General features: G+C 39.6%; 1 protein-coding gene across 1 annotated transcript; it reads right to left on the reverse strand.

Annotated features, from left to right (window-relative positions):
* Positions 1–18: 18 nt before the first annotated feature.
* Positions 19–21712, reverse strand: LOC138966555 (neurofilament heavy polypeptide-like). The gene is made up of 9 exons (XM_070338826.1): positions 21425–21712; positions 18922–19083; positions 12596–12668; positions 11233–11441; positions 10693–10821; positions 9960–10256; positions 9347–9491; positions 8566–8658; positions 19–8030 (listed from the first exon to the last, which is right to left on the reverse strand). Exons 1-9 carry the CDS (start codon positions 21590–21592, stop codon positions 7975–7977), a joined length of 1332 nt encoding a protein of 443 aa, XP_070194927.1. The 5' UTR covers positions 21593–21712; the 3' UTR covers positions 19–7974.
* Between the last annotated feature and the right edge of the window lie 793 nt (positions 21713–22505).

Genomic DNA, 22505 nt, shown 5'->3' on the forward strand with positions numbered 1-22505 from the left:
TATAATGCAACATCTGTGTCGTTTGTGCTCAAAATATATATATAGCTTTATTGACAATAGATTCACTCATTCACTTTGCAGTACATCTTTCTTTATTTGGTGTTTAACGTCGTTTTTAACCGTTCAAGGTTATATCGCGACGGGGAGATGGGATAGAGCCACTTGTTAATTGTTTCTTGTTCACAAAAGCACTAATCAAAAAATTGCTCCAGGGGCTTGCAACGTAGTACAATATATGACCTTACTGGGAGAATGCAAGTTTCCAGTACAAAGGACTTAACATTTCTTACATACTGCTTGACTAAAATCTTTACAAACATTGACTATATTCTATACAAGAAACACTTAACAAGGGTAAAAAGAGAAACAGAATCCGTTAGTCGCCTCTTACGACATGCTGGGGAGCATCGGGTAAATTCTTCCCCCTAACCCGCGGGGGGTCTTTGCAGTACATGCACGATGTCAATCAATAAAACATGAATCATCAGGGTTCAATTTGGCATTAAAATGAACTTTACACATTGCACAGTCTTCATGTCATCCAAACATCTGACCAAATGAAATTCAGCATGAAATAGCTGTAAAAATCATGTTCCCTTTTTTCCACATTCAAAAGAAGAAACAAAATTGCAGACAAGTTCACACACAAGTTCCCTACACCATGCAGTCTTAAGAATATAGATTAAAAAGTCCCTTCTCCAAAGAAAAGAAAAGATTATACATGAGAAACTATTTACAGAGACCAGTTAAGTTAACTATTTCTCCATCTGATCAGCAAAGCCTCATAGATGCCCAAGGAAACTAAAAATAAACAACTATCACTCGCACACAGTGGCTTCACAACAATGGCCCCTGATTGCTTATCTCCATACGACCTATCTCTAATCAACATGCATGACTGGATCCTCCTGAGCAGCTATTTACAGACACAAATTGGTTACAGGTGAGTACTTCCGTTCAGCTTTCACTCCCAATGTTTCAACAAAACAGATTGCTAAACAATAAAAATTAAAAAAAAGATGAAAGTTGTTCAGTATAACGGAGACAAGACAAAACAGATGGCTAAACAACAGAAAAAAGACGGATGTCGTTCAGTCTAACAGGCTTGCCATTGGCTGGCTCTTGACAAAAGGCTGAAATAGATGAGACAAATTTGAAACAGTTGCAAGTGCCAGGTGTATAATACATTATTTCAGAGTCAGATTAACCACAGGAACGGAGACTGTCAGAGACAAAACTAGAATTACAAATAAATTACTAAGTGAACACAAGACAGAAAAAAAACCTTTACAGAAATGTAAACTTGCACAAAATCTCCAGTTCAACCATCTTAACTAAACTGTTTATCCAACAGTTGAAGCAAGTTTTGCAAGCATGCAATGAATCACACAAAACGATAATGTAGCACAGAAATTCCTTGTCACCACTCATGCAGTTTTTCCTGACCAAACAATATATCTGGGAGCAGGATCAGCTTGGCCAATTGGATAACTGAAAGCACAACCGTTCTCCCTGTCATGACATTGATAACGATGAGAATAGACGTAACAAAACACATTTTCATTGAGAAACACATCTTGCACATTCATACAATCATCACCCTGTCATTATTCAGATAACGACAAAAATAAACATAGCGAATGATCATGGCAATGCACACACATATTTCATTCAAAAGAACAGATTTTGTGCAGGTATGCACACATTTTCACCTGAAAACATATCAGGATTGAAAAGAGTCTAGACAGGGATATAGGGAGCAATGAATAAAGAGGAACACAGAAGTGATGTCAAGCTGAGACATTTTACGTACAAGCAGAGAACTTCAAAAATTCAGGGCAGAAGTTTTACACACACACACACACATACACTGCCTCTCTCTCATTCGCATATGCGCATGGGGATGTACTTTTCAAGGCGTAAAAACAAACAAAAATGAGGTGAGCATGAGAGGGTGGTATGATGCACAAATTAAAGACAGAAAATGGCAAGGTTCATATTATGGAAGACAATGAACAGGAAGTACTACTTTTAAAGTAACCGTGTAAAACTTTGTGACACGATTTTAATACCCTTTTTGTGAAATGATGCCGTGACAATATAGACTCACGGGCAACTCCATACCAACAAACAAACAAGTGGAGGAAGTGATAATATGTAATAAGTAATATGCATCATAAACAAATTATCTACTGCACTAGCTCTGAAGACATTTAAGAAATTTATATCTTCATGATTTGACCCAAATTCAACCCAAATGTGACCTCAAAATATGATAAGGATCAACCAGACTTGGGTCATGTCAAGAAGTCATCAAAGTAAATCCTCGAAAAGTTTCAAAGACAAAGCTTCAAATACGTAAAAAAAAAAAAGGGAATTTGGAATTGTTTGTTTGTTTGTTTATTTGTTGCTTAACGTCCAGCCGACTACGCAGAGCCATATCAGGACGAGGAAGGGGGGGATGAAGGGGGCCACTTGTCAAGCGATTCCTGTTTACAAATGCACTAACCTATTACTTGTGTCCCAGCAGGCTTTAGTAAAACTAAATTAATACCTACTGGAAGATTACCAGTTTCCAGTATGTTAAAATAGGCTTAACCTATCTACTGCTGGACTTACATCAGAACACTAACAGATTAAACTATACATGAATCGCGAGACAAGCGGCAAGAGAAGAGATTTTTGGAAAAAATACAGGTGAATGAGCAAGAAGGCAGAAAAAAGAAAAGAATTCATGAAGAAAAAGAGAGCATGACAGGAAAGAGGAACCAAAAATCTACCTAACAGCAAACTAGAAAGCTCCTGCGGTTCCAAAAACAGGAGGGGCCTTTAATTTCATAACCGCAGTGCCCCACTGCGGGAATTTGGAATTTCGTTTACCCAAATTAGCTTATGTTTTGAGGCCATTTAACCATGGGAGTGTGTGAAGTTTCAAAGCTCTTGCTTCAAAACCTTCGAGACAATACAAATTAACCAATATTTGACCCGAACATGACCCTGCTCTGACCTTGAAATCAAACTGGGGTCAACCAGACTTAGGTCATGGCTGGTAGTTACAAAACCCTAGAAGTTTCAAACTTATAAGCTCTAGCTTCAAAAACGTCAAAGAAATAGATAATTTTTCATATTTTAACCCGACCATGAATCCGCCCTGACCTTGAAATTTGATAAATGTCAACCAGAATTATGCCAATCCTGGTAATTGTCAAACCCTAGAAGTGTGCAAAGTTTGGAAGCTATAGCTTCAATAACATCTGAAAAAAATCGACTTTCAGTTTTTTGTTTCTGGCCGACAGCATTACACTGCTCATTACTAAGACTCTCCTGAATACTTTCTTTCTTTCTTTATTTGGTGTTTAACGTCGTTTTCAACCGTTCAAGGTTATATCGCGACGGGGATCCGGAAAGGGGGGAGAAGGGATAGAGCTACTTGTTAATTGTCTCTTGTTCACAAAAGCACTAATCAAAAAATTGCTCCAGGGGCTTGCAACGAAGTACAATATATGACCTTACTGGGAGAAAGCAAGTTTCGAGTCCAAAGGACTTAACATTTCATACATACTGCTTGACTAAAATCTTTACAAACATTGACTATATTCTATACAAGAAACACTTAACAAGGGTAAAAGGAGAAACAGAATCCGTTAGTCGCCTCTTACGACATGCTGGGGAGCATCGGGTAAATTCTTCCCCCTAACCCGCGGGGGGTTCCTGAATACCAAAAAGACAAACACATAAAAGTTGAACACATGCACCTATGCATCCACGAACATGTTCACATGATACATGTTTTATATATGGTCATAATATTGCTTGTTTTGCCCCCCCCCCCCCCCCCCATATTAACCAACCTTTTTTGTGCAAACATTCAGAATATGATTTATGATGCATTCACAGGCTAAAAATAGCAACAAAAATATCCCCCATCCCTGTTTCCTGCCCCAAAACCAGTTTGTTTTGTCATGTTTAATTATGGTTATCTTTAAACAATTCCCCCTTTTGTATGATTTTGGCAGGCAATTATACGATAAACAAATTTCAAAACAACAGTTACAAACAATCTCTGTAGAGAAAAATTATAGGCAAGAACCATCTTTTACCATCTGAAGTTAAACAGGCATGGGATTTGAAAAAAGTAAAAAAAGGCTGAAAATGTGTAAGTAATAGCAAAGTCAACGACGCGAAGCGCCTAGCCCTGCTAGGGGGGTTTGGGGGCATGCCCCCCGGAATTGTTTTTCTCCAAAGAACCCAAATGGTGCAATTAGGTGTCATCTGAGCTCCAAGTTTGCCATTAAATTCAGTTTTTAGAACCATTTTTGCCTCCCCCATTTATTTTTTCGGCGAACACTTGCTTTTTCGGCGGAACAAAACAAAACATTCGGCGGAAATTTGCCTTTCGGCGGACAATTCCCATGCCTGGACTTAAACGACAAAGGAAAACTATTGTCCTCCTTTTTCTTGATCATTTAACACCCCATAGACGAACAGCAAAAGAAACAAAGATCCCAAATGCCCTGTTTTGAAGACACATGATTTGCGTAGCCCAAGTGTGTAAAATTCTCAAATAACAATCGGAAACATTAATACATTATCCCTTTCAAAGAATATGACCTTTTCACAAGCATTTTGGGTACACCGATGGCACTCAAAAATGTTCTTAACAAAGACAATGATATGAGGTTTCCAAGCTGCAAACAACAAATATAGTGAGGTGGCATATAATGTAAGTCTTCTTGTTTAGATTTTTACAATACATATGCAGACAATGAACACATGCAATCAGCGCTCTATTCTGTGCATCTGCAATCAACAGTGGCATGTGCAGGCAATCTTTTCTAGCACCCTGGCATTGCTTTTTAATTTACCTTTTGAGACATGAAAAATACTGCTGCATTGTTTTGGGTTCAATAAAACTCACATCAAAATATATATATATAATTATATATCGTATAACCAAATAAGTATCTGGTTAGCTGAAAAATCAAATTAAGAGCAAAGATTCACCTCATCTGATTTAGGGGGGTAGTGGGGGAAAGGGATATGGTGCATTTCTGATTCATATATCACTAAAACAACTGTTATCAACCTCACAATCAGTCACAAATTATGCACATTAAAACATTTGAAACTGGTGTCAACTGTTCCAGATTAAAACCTCAAGGTTCTAACAAGGGGTGAAAAAAAAGCAAAAATATCAAGATGCATCTTAGGACTGAGAAAAGGCAAAAATCTGAATAAAAATAGATGTAGATAAACAAGTCACATAATTTGCACACTGGAATGTTGAAAACTGTCAATTACTCTTTTGTCTAAACAGGTGAGACATTCCCCATATTGTGATTACTGTGGCAGTTCTGAATTTAACACACTTTCATGTAGACATCTATATTCCAGGATTCTAAACCCAAGGTCTTCTTTACAATTCGAAAGGAAAGTGACATTTTCCAAATTCCTGTCTGTTTTGTATAGTATTACCACCGTACAAAGCATTCATATTACACCATCTGCCCCACTAGCTCTCACTTTTTGCGCAGCACTTCTTCTAAAACAAAATCGCTTATTTCATGGTGAAAGACTAACTAATAAATGCATTCCGTCTTCTCATTTTTCAAAGAAATCTTAAGCTCAATTCAGATTCAAGTTTCTATCCTAAACCTACATGACACTTCACAAAAACCAGATTTTTTAAAGATATATTATCTGATGCTAAACATTCTTCCATGCAAATTTTAAAATGTATGGTATCTTGTTATCAGTTATGAAACATCTCAACAGGTTCCAATTCCATTACAGATACCAATCAAAACAGAACAGAATCAAGAATAATTGGTAAAATCTCATCATAATCTGACAGAAAACTTGATGAAATAAAATAGAATAAAAAGTAATTTCCAATATCAACACGAACTTTACCCCTGACAATAATAATCAAGAAAAATCATGCAACTTATGTACAACTGTACAAAACCAAAGTCTTCGTTCAAAATGTCTTCAGGCCACACAACCTAAACTTTGCATTCGATGTTTGTCTTTCTTTCTTTCTTTATTTGGTGTTTAACGTCGTTTTCAACCACGAAGGTTATATCGCGACGGGGAAAGGGGGGAGATGGGATAGAGCCACTTGTCAATTGTTTCTTGTTCACAAAAGCACTAATCAAAAATTTGCTCCAGGGGCTTGCAACGTAGTACAATATATGACCTTACTGGGAGAATGCAAGTTTCCAGTACAAAGGACTTAACATTTCTTACATACGGCTTGACTAAAATCTTTACAAACATTGACTATATTCTATACAAGAAACACTTAACAAGGGTAAAAGAAGAAACACAATCCGTTAGTCGCCTCTTACGACATGCTGGGGAGCATCAGGTAAATTCTTCCCCCTAACCCGCGGGGGGTATTCGATGTTTGATAACATTGTGTTCTCATCTTAAATAACTGCCCCAACCCCTACCCCACCCGTACTCTCCGTCCTTGTCCAAATCCTCAACCTTTTTTTCAAACCTGATTAGTGATTAGACTAGACTACAGCAAGGAATAACAATATCTGCTCCATGATTAGTGATTATAAAACTTAAACAAAAACCGCTAAAAGACACTGTAGAATTGGAAAGCTAAAAGACAAACATTCCAGCAAAATCCAAAAATGGTTGTGGGCCCTGTGCAACAATCTGGTAAAATAAAACTTCCCTGACAACGAAATGAAGAAAAAAAATCCCTGGCAGAAAACAACACTAGAGATGAAACAAACAAAACCAGAACAAAGTACAGATGATTGTAATGGTATTGGTATAGACCAACACAACTAGAGAACTACCGGAATCTGATTTGAGGCCACAAACATAAAATGCACAGCCTGTTCTCGAAACAACTACTGCCTAAGCTTCATATGCAAACATTATTTTTCTGCCACTAACGTACAGAAGAACATCTGATTCTGAACTGAGAGTGAGAATGTTACAGTACATTATTTAAAGTCTGTGCGACAGTGACAAAAAGCCAGTTCCAGTTTTCATGAAATTCATACACAACTGTCAAAATGGTAAATAACTATAACAACAAAACACAAGCTGGTTTTGACTTAAGTTTGCAACAGTGATACCTCTCTGGCAAGCCACCACCAATCAATTGCAAAATAAGACGGACTACAAGCCGCGACTTTTTTAAAAAAAAAAATCGCATTGCGGCTTATAAAAAGATGCGGCTAAAACGTTACCTAAACTTGAATAGCATTCACCTAATGGAAGTCGCCGCGGATTTTCATTTCGCTCGATTAGCGATTACCGGTACTTTATTAGCTCTCTACTCAAGACTCGGCGCTTTTGTCTTTCTTTCGCGAATCTTCGTTTGTCAACAAGTCGTCGTGACAAGATAGCGTACTGAGAAACACCGGATGTATCAAGATCTCGCGCGCGCGAAATTTTGTTTTTTTGTGTCTCGCGATAGTTGGAGGAGCGAGAGCCGCCATGTTGTGTTTTCGTCTGCTCGAAATGTGCGCAAAAGTCGTAAATCATCCCAAAAAAGCTTATTCCGGGCGGGACTACATGTGTGTGTTGGTTACAAATTGTGTGAGTGATATTTTTCTTCAAACTTTTTCACTTTTCTTCTTTGTTTCACTTGTTTATTCTAGGAGCCGATTTCGCCAAATACCGTACTTTCGTTTGCCTGGTTGTTTTGATTGATTGACACGATCTGATTATATTTTTTTCAACGGCGGCTAATATAGTGACGCGGCCTATACGTGGCTTGTCCCAATTTTTTTTTTAAAAAGTCGAGGGTGCGGCTTATAAAACAGTGCGTCTTGTAATCCGTCAAATACGGTAATCAAAAAGAATATCATCCAAGAATGCTCTTACAAGAGAGGTTCCACTGTTCAGACTGAAATGAGCAACGTACCGTGTTTCCCCAACATGATTTTAAAACATAATTCACATTCATCATAAATATATATATTTTTTTCATTCCACAGACTGCTAGTTCTCTCGACGTGCCTTTTTCTTTTTGCCTTTAGGGGCATCCGTCCAAGATTCTGCAAAACAACAAAGAACAAAATAAATACCAAAGAATAAAGAATGAATTATATGTACAATAATAATTGTGGTACAAAAGACTTACGTCACTATAAAAGATCAGGTACAAAAGACTTACGTCACTATAAAAGATCAAGAATAAAAAGATCAATTGAAAGATACAAAAAATTGACAGGTTTATCAAACTTAAGAGAAGCAAACGTTTAAGTTACTCCTAAACTAATTTTCTTTCTTTGTTGTTGTTAACTAATACCATTTTCTCGGTTAGGTACACTTTCGTTTTTCGTCTTTTTCATCTTTCTCTTTTTCTTTTTCTTCCTCAGCTTTTAATTTGTTCTTTGTTTTAACATCATGCCATCCACACTTGTCTCGTTCTTGTATCGGCGAGTACAATATTCCTTTGTTTTTTAACTTTGTTGTTGTTGTTTGTTTTCTTTTTGTTTGACTTCCCAGCAGTTCTCAAGCATTACTTGTTTGTCATGTGCAATTACTAAGATCAATAATTTACATGGAAAATATCAGGACTATGTTTACCTGAAGATCCTCCAAGCTCATCAAAAGTGACAGGTGCATTAGCTGCTGCTTCTGCTTTGGCAGGTTCAGGTGCGGCTGCAGGCACCTCTGGCGCTGTGGAAAATCAGATGTTAAAGATTTTATATTCATCACTCATTGTAATTAATTCACTTATTGAAAAGAAATATACACACTTTAAAAAAATTTCAGACAGCCGTAATTGCACTGATTTAGTAGAGGAATAAAAGACTCTTCCATTCAAAGTAAGTTGGTCCCGTACCATACAGCAGGACCTAACCCTCCAATTCACTCCACCATTCTCAAACAACTACAGATTTCTCTCATTTCCTGGGCCACAATCATCTGCTAAGAGAAGCATTGGGACTTGACAAATATGAAGTGGCATATGCAGAACATTAAAGTGCAAACACATTTTTAAGCAGTGAGAAGTGTACACATAAGCAGTGAGAAGCGTACACATAAAATCAATGCTGATGTGCAAACAGCCGCTTCTTTTGAGGACACATATCAGAAATCAATGTCAAGTACAATGTTGTCCCGCTTAATTGACATACACTCATATCTAAATGCTCCCCACCCCCTTCTAACACCAACACCCACTGCCCCTCTTACTCTTAATATCTAATAACAGATCAATAGAAAAAAAGCATAGCTCTGATAAAATCCTGAATGTGAACTCATCACTCACTCATTGCATCTACCATCAACACACACAGTAGTGAGCCTGATAGTAGCATCATAATACTAAATCCTCGCACCCACCCACCCCTTTAACAATTACCTGGTTCACTAGCTGCAGTTTTACTTTTGGCTGAAGATTTCTTAGGTTTTGGTGCCTCTGCAGGTTTGTTGGCTTCTGCTGGCTTACTGGCTTCAACCGGTTTTGGCTTTCGCGCCGGCTCTTCCTTGGGTGCCTTGGTGGTTGGCTGAAAATAACAATTTTTATTCTTTGAATAGATAAATAGAAGCATTAACATCAGTAACATTGTTTGTGGAGCCCAAACCCTACGAACACACCCAAACACATAATCACTTTACTGCATGAAATGTCTATCTTAGACACGACCCCAGTACCGATTGTGATAACTGGTAGTTGCCTGTCTTTCCCCAGTAAAACTAAAAGACTGAAAATACCAGAAACGAAAGTCAGCATGTGATGATATTAACCCGTTCATATTTAGTTTGACAGTTTTTTTGCCATACACACACAATGAAATCACAGTATGGGAGACTCCATTTGAATGAGTGGCATCGCAGAGTGACAAGTTTCAACTGGAGCCAGGATTTAAACTCACAAAGAAATACTGATCTGGCAAGTTGCAAGCATTATCACTGGCTAACACACACACACACACACTCTCTCTCTGTCCGTTCTCTCTGAGCAGGGCAAGTACCTGTGGAGCAGCAGCAGTTTTGGCAGGGCTGTCGTCTTTGCCCTTCTTCTTCTTCGGGCTCTTAGCCGGCTTGCTCTCAGCAGGGGGGCTAGTTTCATTGACACCGGCAGGGGCAGGCTTGGCAACGCCAGGGGCGGGCTTGACAACGGCAGGGACGGGGGTGGGGACCTTGGCAGGGACAAGGGTGGGTTCAGGCTCTGGAGATTTGGCCGAGGCGGAAGCCGCCTGCTCCTGAGTCTCTGGGGTCTTTTTCTCCTTCTTCTTCTTGTTCTTCTTCTTGTCAGCTACTTCAGACTCCTGAAATTCCAAAGAATATTATAAAAGTTTCATTGGAGCAATTAAGGTTGTTTTTTCTCAAATGTGAATGTGTGCAGAAAGAAGCTCTATTCCCAGATAGTAGATACGAAAAGAGAAAAAGGAAAAAAATTAGAACTTCCCCTACCCTCCTAATAAGCGATTCACAGCCCTCTTGTTCTTTTCAAACAGGCTCTTCTTGAAAGTCACAAAACAAACAGCAACATCTCAATGGGTATCACAAAGGAAAGCCCACAAAAAGATGCCTGTGGGTTTGCCTAAACGTATGAAACAAACCTGTCAGTTGATATTTTGATAGCACACTTAGATTGTCAATTATATTTTTTTTAAAGCCACGCATGCATAGCCCTCATTATCTGTCAACCTCACATGCAGGGATTGTGTTAGGATCCTAAATTCTCAAGCGTCCAAAGTGTACCTCAGTCACAGCAGCAGACTGGGGCTTGATCTCCATCTTGACAACAGGGGCAGAGGCCGCTGCCGCAGCGTCGTTGCTGCTGTTGTCTCCGCTGGCTGCCGCAACCTTCACGTCCTCTGCCTGCTTGGCCTGGGGAAAATGATAAATGGAACGTGTTAATAGCAGTCATTGTTTACAATGGCCCTCTCATGAATTACATTTATTTGTGGTTGTACCAATACCAAGCATAGTCACTAAGGGTCATTAACCTCTGATTAGAAGCCTAACTCAAGTTCCACATTTCATAAGGTTCAAGCCATAGCTGTTTAAATGAAAATATCTAGCAGCAGCACACGAATCATCCTTTGGGCTCCTCTGATCGTTTCAACAATGAAACAATAAATACAGTACATAAAACTTCCTGTGGAAGTATTAAAACAAAAAAACCAGTTCCATTTCTGCCTTCAATAAGGCCTCTTACATTTGACATGAATGCAAGCAAAGCCATCCCTCTTCCCTCTCACCATCGATTACCACACATATTTCACACATCAATATTACCTTGGTGGTCTTCTTGGGCTTCTTCTTGGACTTTGCATCCCCGGCAGCACTGGCGCTCTCCGGTTCACTCTCTTTCACCTTGATATGCTCCGCCGATCCTGCTCCGACCTTTCTTCTGCTGTCTTCTCCGGATCCGCTCTCATCATTCTTCTTGGGCTTCACCACGGTCTTGACCTTGTCCTTGCGCGACCTCTGCACCTCCCACTCTCCTGAAACATAGGTTTTGGCCGTTAACGTTGGCTTTGGCTAAGTAGCGAAAAACATAACTCTTATCTATAACCCAAAACATTACCTTTGACTTGTAATGCTAGTTATGATTCACAAAAATATAATCAGAAAGTACACAAGACTTATGTTGACAATGGCGGAGTATGTGCGTTCACTACCATGAATGCCAACTAACGCATCCCTGTCAGATCAAACTTGCGAAAGAATTTAGCTGTATTGTTACAACTTTGGACACTATTTGCTGCTTTATCAATTTTCTTTCAAGAACATTTTTTTCCCCGGGAAGAAGATCGCTTTCCTAAAAAAATGTCAGCCTGCGATGACAGAAATGCTGTCACATTAATGTTACTTATCACAGTTTTCATGTACTCTATCAGTCTATGCCTCAGGCACACACAACAAGAGGCGAAGCCATCAAGGCTCACGTAAGAAATCGACAAACAGTAACACAAACTCAATCACTCCGTCACACATACACACACACACACACACACACACAGAAAGAGCATAGGTGAAACTGTGCAAGAAAGCGAGACACTAGATCTAGATCTGTCTGTCTGCATGTAGCTTACTTACAGGGACACGACTGCCAACTAGTCCCGGCCCGCTCAAAATAATAATGACCGAGACTTTCAGTACTTCCTTCGCGTGACGTCTAACCCTCTTACGTCATAATGTGACATCAATGTAATGTGACGTCTTCAAATGTTAGAGTTTCTACCACAGACATACACACGCACGCACGCACATACGCACGCACGCACAGACAGACAAAGTTACGATCGCATAGGCTACACTTACGTGAGCCAAAAATACACTAAAAATGTTTGTTACCGATGACAATTGACAAGACCAATAGAATAAGGGTCGGTAGGTAGTTTTTTTTATATTTAATTTTTTTTTTATTATAGAAGTTTGTTTCTTATTTACAAGTACAGGGGCACATGTAGCTGTTTACTGGCTGAAAAGGGTTCCAGCTGTGTCCTCTGGATGTCAGAGATGAGCAACTTCTCTTGGACGTCTGCAAAATCTTTTTTTTTAAAGTCAATTAAAAGAAAGTTTAGGGGGGGGGGGGGGGAAGAAAATAATAAGGTCAGTCAGGGGATCGGAAACACTTTGTTTGCCTTGGCCTTACCATCAGCCTCCTGTTTGACCCTCTGCGGCTTTTCCTTCACCTCCTCCTTCTCCTCCTTGGCCCCCTTCTTGGCCTGAAAGTCAAACACACAAACCACATACAATCAGAAGGTGATGCTCACTGCCTCTCAAACTCTTTTACACTTTGCAAAGTTTTCACCTTTTCATATTATCTGTCCTCATTAAAAATAGATACAGTAGATGGAAGGTTCACGTGAACGTTGCCTTTTTTTCTTGATATAAATGTGAATTTGGGATTCTTGATTTTGGAACGTGTACAGTCTATCTGCTTCGAATCTTGTTTACTTTTTTTTTAGGTAGCATGGGGGAGTTATGAATGCAAAACTACTAAAATATTAACCCTTACACTGGTGCAATTCCAGAACACATGTTACATAGCCACTGGTGAATTAACAGAGAGAAAAATAAAGAAAATCGGTCATATTTTAAAGAATGTGTTATCTTTTTGTGTGTGCATATTTCAAAAATACATGTTGAATAAAAATTGTACAGAAATGAACAAGGAACAACACAAACACAATTTTGGAGGGTCAGTAGCAAACTGTAATTGACGCACCTGGAGAAAATGAAGGATGACAGGTATTTTTTTCAGAATGAAGCTGCAGTTGATCATAAATTACTCCAGTCACCAACAAAAGGATATTCAGTCATAACACACTAGTACAGTATCTCAGACTAAGAGTCACAAGTATCAGTATCTTCCTTGGTAGCTGTAGGTATGAGTTATCCAGGTAAGAATCCAGGTGAAAATTGCCTTCACATCAGAAACGTTTCAATTGGTTGTCCATGTAACGGCAGGTACATGTACAACAAAAAACCAAATAGAAACATACACAGAGTGACTTGGCATTGTTCACACTGATAGGCAGACTGCTTTCTCTTGAAGCCAGCTCTGTTCTGCCTTACTGGGTTGCAAGCCACACAGTCACGTTGTGGACGCTGTCTCTTGGCACCGACTGTGGCGGTGTTGTAGGTTGGCCGGTGCGTACCAATCATGCGTCTGGGGGGGTTGACTGCTTTCCTTCCTCTTGGTACTGGCTTCGGAGCTTCTGGAGAAGATGAGATCAGCTGTCGGACTAGCAGCTTCCGGAACTCATGATGCGACAGGGACACACCAGCAAACTTGCGGTGGAGAAAGTAGGCATTGCACATGGCAACTGTGAATAAATAGAAGAAGAGCTTTCTCCAACACTTGACGGTCTTCCTTAACACAGAATAGTTCTTGATGACCTGATCAGATGTGTCCACCCCGCCCATGTTCTTGATGTAGTCAACAATGCAGAGTGGTTTCCAGATGGGGTCACCATTGTCATTTACTTTGTCGAGCTTGGAATGTTGAGGCAGGTGCACTGTAGACAGCATGTGCACATCACGCTTGTCATGGTGTTTCACAGCAAGAAGGTGCTCAGCTTGCCGGAAGATGGTCTGTCCTTGAGTCAGCTTGATGGTGTCAGCTCCTCGTTTCTGCTTCTTGAAAGCCTCAGGCATGCCACGTCTGGATGTTCGAACTGTACCACAGGCGTAAGTGTTGAGCAGGTACAGTTCGTTGAACAATTCAGGACTGGTGTAGTAGTTGTCCATGAAAATTCTGTGACCTTTGTCCAAAAGACCGCCAAAGGCAAGAAGACCCAGCACGACTTGAGTGGTAGTGCCCAAGTCTTCATCAAGTTGAAGAGCCTCACACAAGTTTGTGCGAGGCGTGGAACCCTGATAGACGTCCATGGAAATGACATAACCCGACTTCGCCTCACAGGCTTCATAAAGCTTGATGCCAAATTTATCTGGCTTTGCTGGGTTGTAGACACGGAATTGCAGTCTACCCTTCCATGGACATGTCGCCTCGTCAAAGCTGATGTCTTGCTCTGGGGTGTACACCTCGACGAATTGCTTGCGAAGATGTGTGAAGAATGGCCGTAGCTTGTACAGGGGGTCTGCGCGGTTGGCCCGTGTGTTGTCCACAAGGTGGAAGTTGCTGAGGATAGCCTGGAACCTCACAAGGGACATGTTCTTTGTGAAAAAGGGAGTGGAGGTGATCTCATCCTGGCTCCAGTACTCTTCAATAGTAGGCTTGATGACCAGGCCCGTTGCAATAACCATCGACAGGAAAACCTTCATCTCGTCGAGAGTGACAGGTAACCAGCGGTGTAGCCTGAAAAATGGAGATGAAAAAATAAATGTTCTATTTCATATTGTTTTTGAAAAACACACACACACACACTCACTCTCTCTCTCTCTCTCTCTCTCTCTCTCATACATACAGTGCACACACTCACCCACATGTATATATAAACACCAACAACCCCCCCCCCCCCATACACACTCGTACACAACTATCCCACATACATGTGCAAAGACACATACAACCCCCTTACCCCTCACACACACACACACACACAAACATAACACACTTATAAACACTTTATCCAGTCATAGATCTAACTATAGATCCCTGACCCAGTTGATGACTGCATTCTGCTTGTCAATCTTCTTCTTCTAATAGTAACCAGTTATACTTATAGTTCATTGTTCTTCTTCTTCCAATAATAACCACAGTCACAGTCTATTATTCTGTTGCCCCACACAAACAACTCGTCCCCCCCGACCCGAACACAGATCTACACACACACTGACACGCCAACCCAGACACACACTTCTGCTTGAGCACTCACACATGAACAGAAACTACTTTCATATCAATAGTCTAATATCGTTTTTCAGTTAAAACAAACTATTCACCTGGACAAAGAGGAAGAAGAAAGAAACGGAAGAAAACATGTTTGCAAGAGACAGAGAGAGAGCAAAAGTCGGTCAAAACTAACGAAAGGCTTACCGTGAGTGTGGCTTTAGATTTCCAGCGTCAATTTTTCGTTGAGCGTAGTCATTCGTTTGTTCGACTAACAGATCGATCATTTCATCGCCAACAAACAGTCGGAAAAAATCCAAGGGCTGTGGGTTTTCTGGAAAATCTTCGCCGACATTCAAAACGATTAAACGGCATGTTCACAGTAGCCCCTTCCCCCCACTCACTACTCCAACCTTCTTGAACGTCTGCTTCGAAGTCTCTGACTCGGTTGTTTGGGGCCTGATCTAGGTCCATAATGTCCCAACGAGCATTACATCTTGTAAATCAATGTAAATGGCTTCTTCCCCTACTTCGTCAAGGTCGAGATCGGCAAAGAAATCATCAAAAAAGTCTTGAAAAAAATTGCGATCACGCCGTGGATCTATGGGAGCAGCCATTTTGGAGCATGTGCTACAGCTCCGCTGGGTGCCCTGTATTTGTGACACTCGCCTACTCAAATGTGCTTCAGAACTTGGATCTACAGGTTCAGGGCCCAACGGACCTTATTTCTAGTGAATACAGATCTAAGGATAGGTTTTCGCATCCATGGGAGGTAATCGGAACTGACCAAACAGACTGACGCAGCCCCACGACATATGTCGCGACAACCAGGTGACCGTATACGTAAAGTAAGGGTTAAAACAAAATGGAAATTAGAAGAAACAAGAGGCGAAGCCTTCAAGGCTCCCGTAAGAAATCAACAAACAGTAACATAACACAAACTCACTCACTCCGTAACACACACACACACACAAACACACACACACACACGCACACACACACACACACAGTTAAAACTAACGCATCATATCAACTCCATGTATAATTTTCAAAAGAAGGCAAACAGATAAAATGACTAGGGTAATAGGTTAGGTACCTGCCATGTGGGCACTTTTTCCACTGCTGTCCTCAGTCCTATACTTTTCATCAAGACTTGTCACCATGCCGAGTAGATCTAAATTCGGAAGTCTTCATGTGGCTGAGGCATATATCTGACATAGCGTCGATCTTGTTGTAGGTTAACCTCCTTTCTGAAACAAATGGCAAAATGTGATTAGTTATGATGACTACAACCTACACAAATATAAACAGTGTTTTGAAACAGAATAGTCAGGTTATACAAGCCACTTTACCTATGCAGCATGGTAACCCTACAATATGCGAAACATGTCGACTGCAGCAGCCTGGTTCTTAAAATAATTCTGACGGTCAACACAGCCAGAAATGCCAACAAAGACAAGAAAGCTGTTGCAAGGTAAGCTTACCAAACGTTACATAGCGAATCATATGATAGTGCGTAAACAGCAAACAGTAGATCTACAATCAAAGAGAGGATCGAGTCTGGAATGAAACGCGATACAGATCTAGCATTCAAAAACTGTCTTTCACGTTCAAGGAAGTTGTTGCAAAGTACTTAAGACTTACTAAATTGTACAGACAAAACCATGACAGTGCATGTTTTGAATCTGAGGAAAAAATCGTGATCATTTTGACTTTGAGAACAGATTCATTCCGTTTCCTTATATCTGCATGTTCAAGTAAATGGTGGACAGTTTTTTTCGGGCAGAGTAAACTTAACTTGAGACTCTACTGCAAGTCTTGAAATTCACATAAATCGAACCACGAGCAAAGACATCCAAACATTACAGGCACTTTAGATCAACTCATTTCACTAGAGGTGACTGCCTAGCACTGTGTTTGACATCCGTGTCTGCTGAAATAAAAAGAAATTAAAACAAAACGGATTAACAGTAGGTGACACGTTATCAGAGTGGGAGACACTAGATCTGTCTCTGAACTTACCGGGATACGGCTGCAAGATCGACACTGACTGCCGCGCTTTCGACAGCTCTTCCTCGCGTGGACATTGGAAACACGCTGTGCAGATCAAATTGTAGGAAATCTCCCTTTGGTATCTTCTTTATTTACTTTTCTGGAGCTTAGAAACCGAACAACATGAAATCGTCTTCCCCGGCGAATCGGCGAGGTGAGAACTGGACCACAATCCTTCGCGCGACCCCTGACCTGATCTTGACACCTGACCTGCCGTCTACATGCCAAACACGACACAAATCAGTCAACTGCTTGTACCCCTTCAAAACCCCCCACCACCCGTTTTCTTTGGATACACGCTTTAACTACACACATGCCGACACAATGTTGATCATTGCTTCAATAATTTGAAGATGGTGCTTGAAAATTAACCACGTGAAATGAGTATTTCGGTGTTTAGCCAAAAATGTTAAAGTTTCTACCACAGACATACACACATACATACATACATACATACGCACGCACGCACGCACAGACAGACAAAGTTTACCATCGCATAGGCTACACTTACGTGAGCCAAAAATACGCAAACATATGAAACAACCAAAAAAAATTAATGAAAATAACCACTTCACACACAAAAAATAAACTAAAAAGTCGCGTAAGGCGAAAATACAATATTTAGTCAAGTAGCTGTCGAACTCACAGAATGAAACTGAACGCAATGCCATTTTTCAGCAAGACCGTATACTCGTAGCATCGCCAGTCCACCGCTCATGGCAAAGGCAGTGAAATTGACAAGAGCGGGGTAGTAGTTGCGCTAAGAAGGATAGCACGCTTTTCTGTACCTCTCTTTGTTTTAACTTTCTGAGCGTGTTTTTAATCCAAACATATCATATCTATATGTTTTTGGAATCAGGAACCGACAAGGAATAAGATGAAAGTGTTTTTAAATTGATTTGGACAATTTAATTTTGATAATAATTTTTATATATTTAATTTTCAGAGCTTGTTTTTAATCCGAATATAACATATTTATATGTTTTTGGAATCAGCTTCTTCTTCTTCTTCTGCGTTCGATGGTCTATAATTGTACGGCCATATTATCGTGGGAGCGTAGACAGCCGATTTTCTCCCCACGCCAAGTTAGCTGCTGTCTTCCGTCTTCGGTGGAATCAGCAAATGATGGAGAATAAGATAAACGTAAATTTGGATCGTTTTATAAATTTTTAATTTTTTTTACAATTTTCAGATTTTTAATGACAAAAGTCATTAATTAATTTTTAAGCCACCAAGCTGAAATGCAATACCGAAGTCCGGGCTTCGTCGAAGATTACTTGACCAAAATTTCAACCAATTTGGTTGAAAAATGAGGGCGTGACAGTGCCGCCTCAACTTTCACGAAAAGCCGGATATGACGTCATCAAAGACATTTATCAAAAAAATGAAAAAAACGTATGGGGATTTCATACCCAGGAACTCTCATGTCAAATTTCATAAAGATCGGTCCAGTAGTTTAGTCTGAATCGCTCTACACACACACACACACACACGCACACACGCACATACACCACGACCCTCGTTTCGATCCCCCCTCGATGTTAAAATATTTAGTCAAAACTTGACTAAATATAAAAAGACATTTTGCTGAATGGGATGTCAGCAAAAGGCAGTGAAATATCCTCACTCACTTTGTCCTTCTTGGCGTCAGCCTTGGAGGTGGCAGCCTTGGTGTCGCTGCGGCTGGCCTTTGGGGGGGACGCCTGCTTTTTGCTTTTGGGAGAGTTGGACTTGGAGGCCGCGTCCTCTGGGACAGATACTGCCACCACATGGCCGTTGGTCTGAGCCTTGGCCTGCAAGGTACAACAGACATATATATATATTCTTAAATACAAGATAAAATAAAAACTATAAAAACAGAAATAACACTATCAACATCAGAAAAAAACCAGGAAAATAATTTAAGGTGCCTGAATTAGACTAGAGTAAATTCCTCAGTAAACCAACAACAAAAGAATATGTTCTAATTTGGAAAATGTGTGTGTGCATCACTGCATGCACATGCCTTCACAAGGTTACCCATTACAAAGGTACTCTCTGCTATGACACTTCTGTTAAAAAAAGTTATGCCAGCGACAATCTGATTTAGAACTTGTAATTGTGCAACAATTTCAACCAAATAAATACAAATAACTGAAACATAGCACTTCACCTCTTGAGTGACAGGAATTAACATTTGTTCACCAAAAAATATCAAAAGCAAACACAAATGAACCATTTACACTTACATTCACAACTCAGCATATGGTTTCACTGACTTAAATGTTGATGCTAGGACACCGACAACGTGACAGCTAAGTCTGATAATGTTTTGATTTTATGACATCATATTCATAACAATCTCTTGAATAAGGCCAAAAAAAAAAATTGTCTGTTTCTGGTAACATGGCTAAAAAAAAATAGGGTCGGTAGGTAGGGATTTTTTATTTTTTTAATTTTTTTTTTTTACCCCAAATGTAGACCAATAAAACTAACTTTAAAAATTGCGCAAAGAGACTGGATTCACTATACATAGAGACAAGACACTCAACACATTTACAAATCGTCAGCGGACTTTCGTTTTCACACGTTTTTGTTGTTCATTTTCTCACCCTGTCCTTTACCACCACACAAAAAAAAAAAAAAAAAGTTTGAGTTTGGAAAAAAAAAAGTTTAGGGTCGGCGCCGAAATTTAGGGTCGGTCGGGTGACCAGAAACAGACAATTTTTTTTTTGGGCCTAAGGACACTAACATGTCATTAATCCGAAAATCAGTGAAATGCCCTGTAGGGCATTCTAAATTCTACCAACCACTGCGGCAGCTTCAAAATAAAAAGTAACCTAACTTCTTGTTCCCGGTCTACCAAACCTGATGAAACTTTTCTAAATTCTACCAACCACTGCGGCAGCTTCAAAATAAAAAGTAACCTAACTTCTTGTTCCCGGTCTACCAAACCTGATGAAACTTAAAATTTTAAAACTTAGTTTTACTTGCCACTTGGGTCAAACTGAAAGTTCTACATCTTTCAACTCACCTACTTTATCACCTACTAAATTCAATCAGTCATAATAATGTTAATATTTCATTGCTATTGTGATATTAATCTGATTAAGATTCTTCTCAAAAAGAATTCCAGATCAAGCATATATATATATGCATCAAAAAAACATGCACTATGTCACAGTGTTGTTCTCAGGCCACGAGTTCGGTCTTTGGTATGGTAATTTGACGCATACTTTTTTTTTTTTTTATCAGATGCATTGTTCTGACCCTTGGCTAGTCGACCATCTGATAGTTCTTACAGTGACACACAGGATGCCTTCTGACACAACATTTATTTTGCGGCCAGGACATTTGCAACCTGCAGGCTATTTAGATTTTTTCAGTTCAAGTTCAAGGAATGAATTTAAGTAACTTTCTTTAAAAACTAAAATTAAGTTATACAAGTTACAACTGAGTTAGCATTCCTGAAAATAAAATTATGGACACACTTAATGATAATAATGTCTTAACTCAAGTCTCAAAATAACCTATTTGGAATTTTAAAATATTTTAAAAATAGAATGTGTTTTGCTGTACATTTAATTGATTTATTCATGATTATGGATTAAAATTTAAACAGCTAAATTGAAAAATGAATCTCTCCCATCATTCACCTACTTATGCACAACACACTTCATCATAAACTGATGCAGATTGTGTGACACTGACACAATGACAGACACTGAGATAGACCTGCAACTACAGTATAGTGCAACTGCAAAGCTGATCACAGTCTGCAACTCTGTTGAATAGTGAATTTTCCTGACTACTACCAGTAGTAGTATTAGTACTACGAGCCCTAGTCCTACAGCAGAAAGCTGAACGATTACTTTCAGGACTGGACAATACAACACGTCCCACAAAGACTGAAGCAATCGGGTCATGGGACTATCATAGTACAGCTGACACTGGGAATGCAAGTGCTGTACGTAATCTTGTCCAACTCACGCTTTCACCTGTTGCTCGCTCTCACGGACACGACCATCCACAGAAAGCGTAAGCAATATTTTAGCCACGTAGTCACTTTAAGTTTAAAGCGGAAATTTTCACACGGTACATTACCTCTGATGACTTTTCCCCTATCACATCACTTAGGAAATACACAAGACCTACCTTTATCTTCTTCCCCTTTCGCTGGTTCTGCTTGCGGTCGTCTTCAAAATCAAAGCTGGGAGGTTGGGCTGGCGATTTGAAACCGAAGATAAAAACAAGAAATGCACAGAAAACCACAGCTAACACGGGCACTGCCACGTGCGCTGACGCTATTTCTGTGATCTCCATTATGAATCTTTGAAAAAAGAACGCAATTAACTGAAAAAGAAAGTAAAATATGGGTTACTGATCCCTCATAGCTCTGTGCAAAGCATACGCTACAGTCTTGAAAGATTCTTGCTGACGTAGAATGCCATAAACGTCATCAGAAGTTGTGTTCGGTTTATAATTTTTCTGATTTTTGAGTTAAACATAATTTCTCTCCACAGAAGAAGTTGTACTTGCGAGAATAAATGACGTTCTGATATTGAGAATAAAATTATATCCAAATAATTCTCAAAGTTTGCTTTGGCGTCAGACCAGCGACAGTATTCATCTTTTAACTGAGCTCCTCACAAATAATCACACACTGTCCAACTTGCATGTGGCGTCTCAAAGACCAATGTACAAAATCAATAAAAATGTAAAATAAAATGAAAACACTTCAATAGGACAACATTTTAGTGAATGTTATGGATTTTTTAATTAAACGTTTAATCAACTGATTTTTTTGTGTTTTTAATTTTTTTTTATAACCAAGCAATAGTCAAAGCCAAACTGAGATCTCACAGATGCTTCAAAATCTTAGGTAAGGACAATGAAATCTTGGAGCCTAGTTACAAGTCTAAAGTTTTGCTTTCATATGATTATCAGATCCAAAGTACATGTACATTCAATCATCCCGCAATCATGTGTCGCAGTAATTCCGAGGCTAGACCATTACGAACATGTCTTTCTTCTCTCTTCACTGAAGTGGTTGAATTACTATGAACACCGCAAGGACATATTTGCAAGGCACATGTGCATACAATAAAGATTCAGTATTGCTACATGCTTCTGCAGACCTATTGCAGATTTGGAGCATAGTAATGTAATAATGGTTCTTATAACTTTATGGCACACAGTTCTATTCAATATAAAGAGCTTGTACATGTTAATAAGC

The sequence above is a fragment of the Littorina saxatilis genome, linkage group LG5 (assembly GCF_037325665.1).
Source record: "Littorina saxatilis isolate snail1 linkage group LG5, US_GU_Lsax_2.0, whole genome shotgun sequence".
Lineage (NCBI taxonomy): Eukaryota > Metazoa > Mollusca > Gastropoda > Littorinimorpha > Littorinidae > Littorina > Littorina saxatilis.

Coding starts and splice junctions, on each gene's coding strand:
- LOC138966555 (XM_070338826.1), bottom strand. CDS start 21,592: ATGGAGATCACAGAAATAGCGTCAGCGCACGTGGCAGTGCCCGTGTTA. Junction 11,442..12,595: donor GGTCAAACAGGAGGCTGATG/GTAAGGCCAAGG, acceptor CCTATGTTTCAG/GAGAGTGGGAGGTGCAGAGG. Junction 8,659..9,346: donor AACTGCAGCTAGTGAACCAG/GTAATTGTTAAA, acceptor GATTTTCCACAG/CGCCAGAGGTGCCTGCAGCC.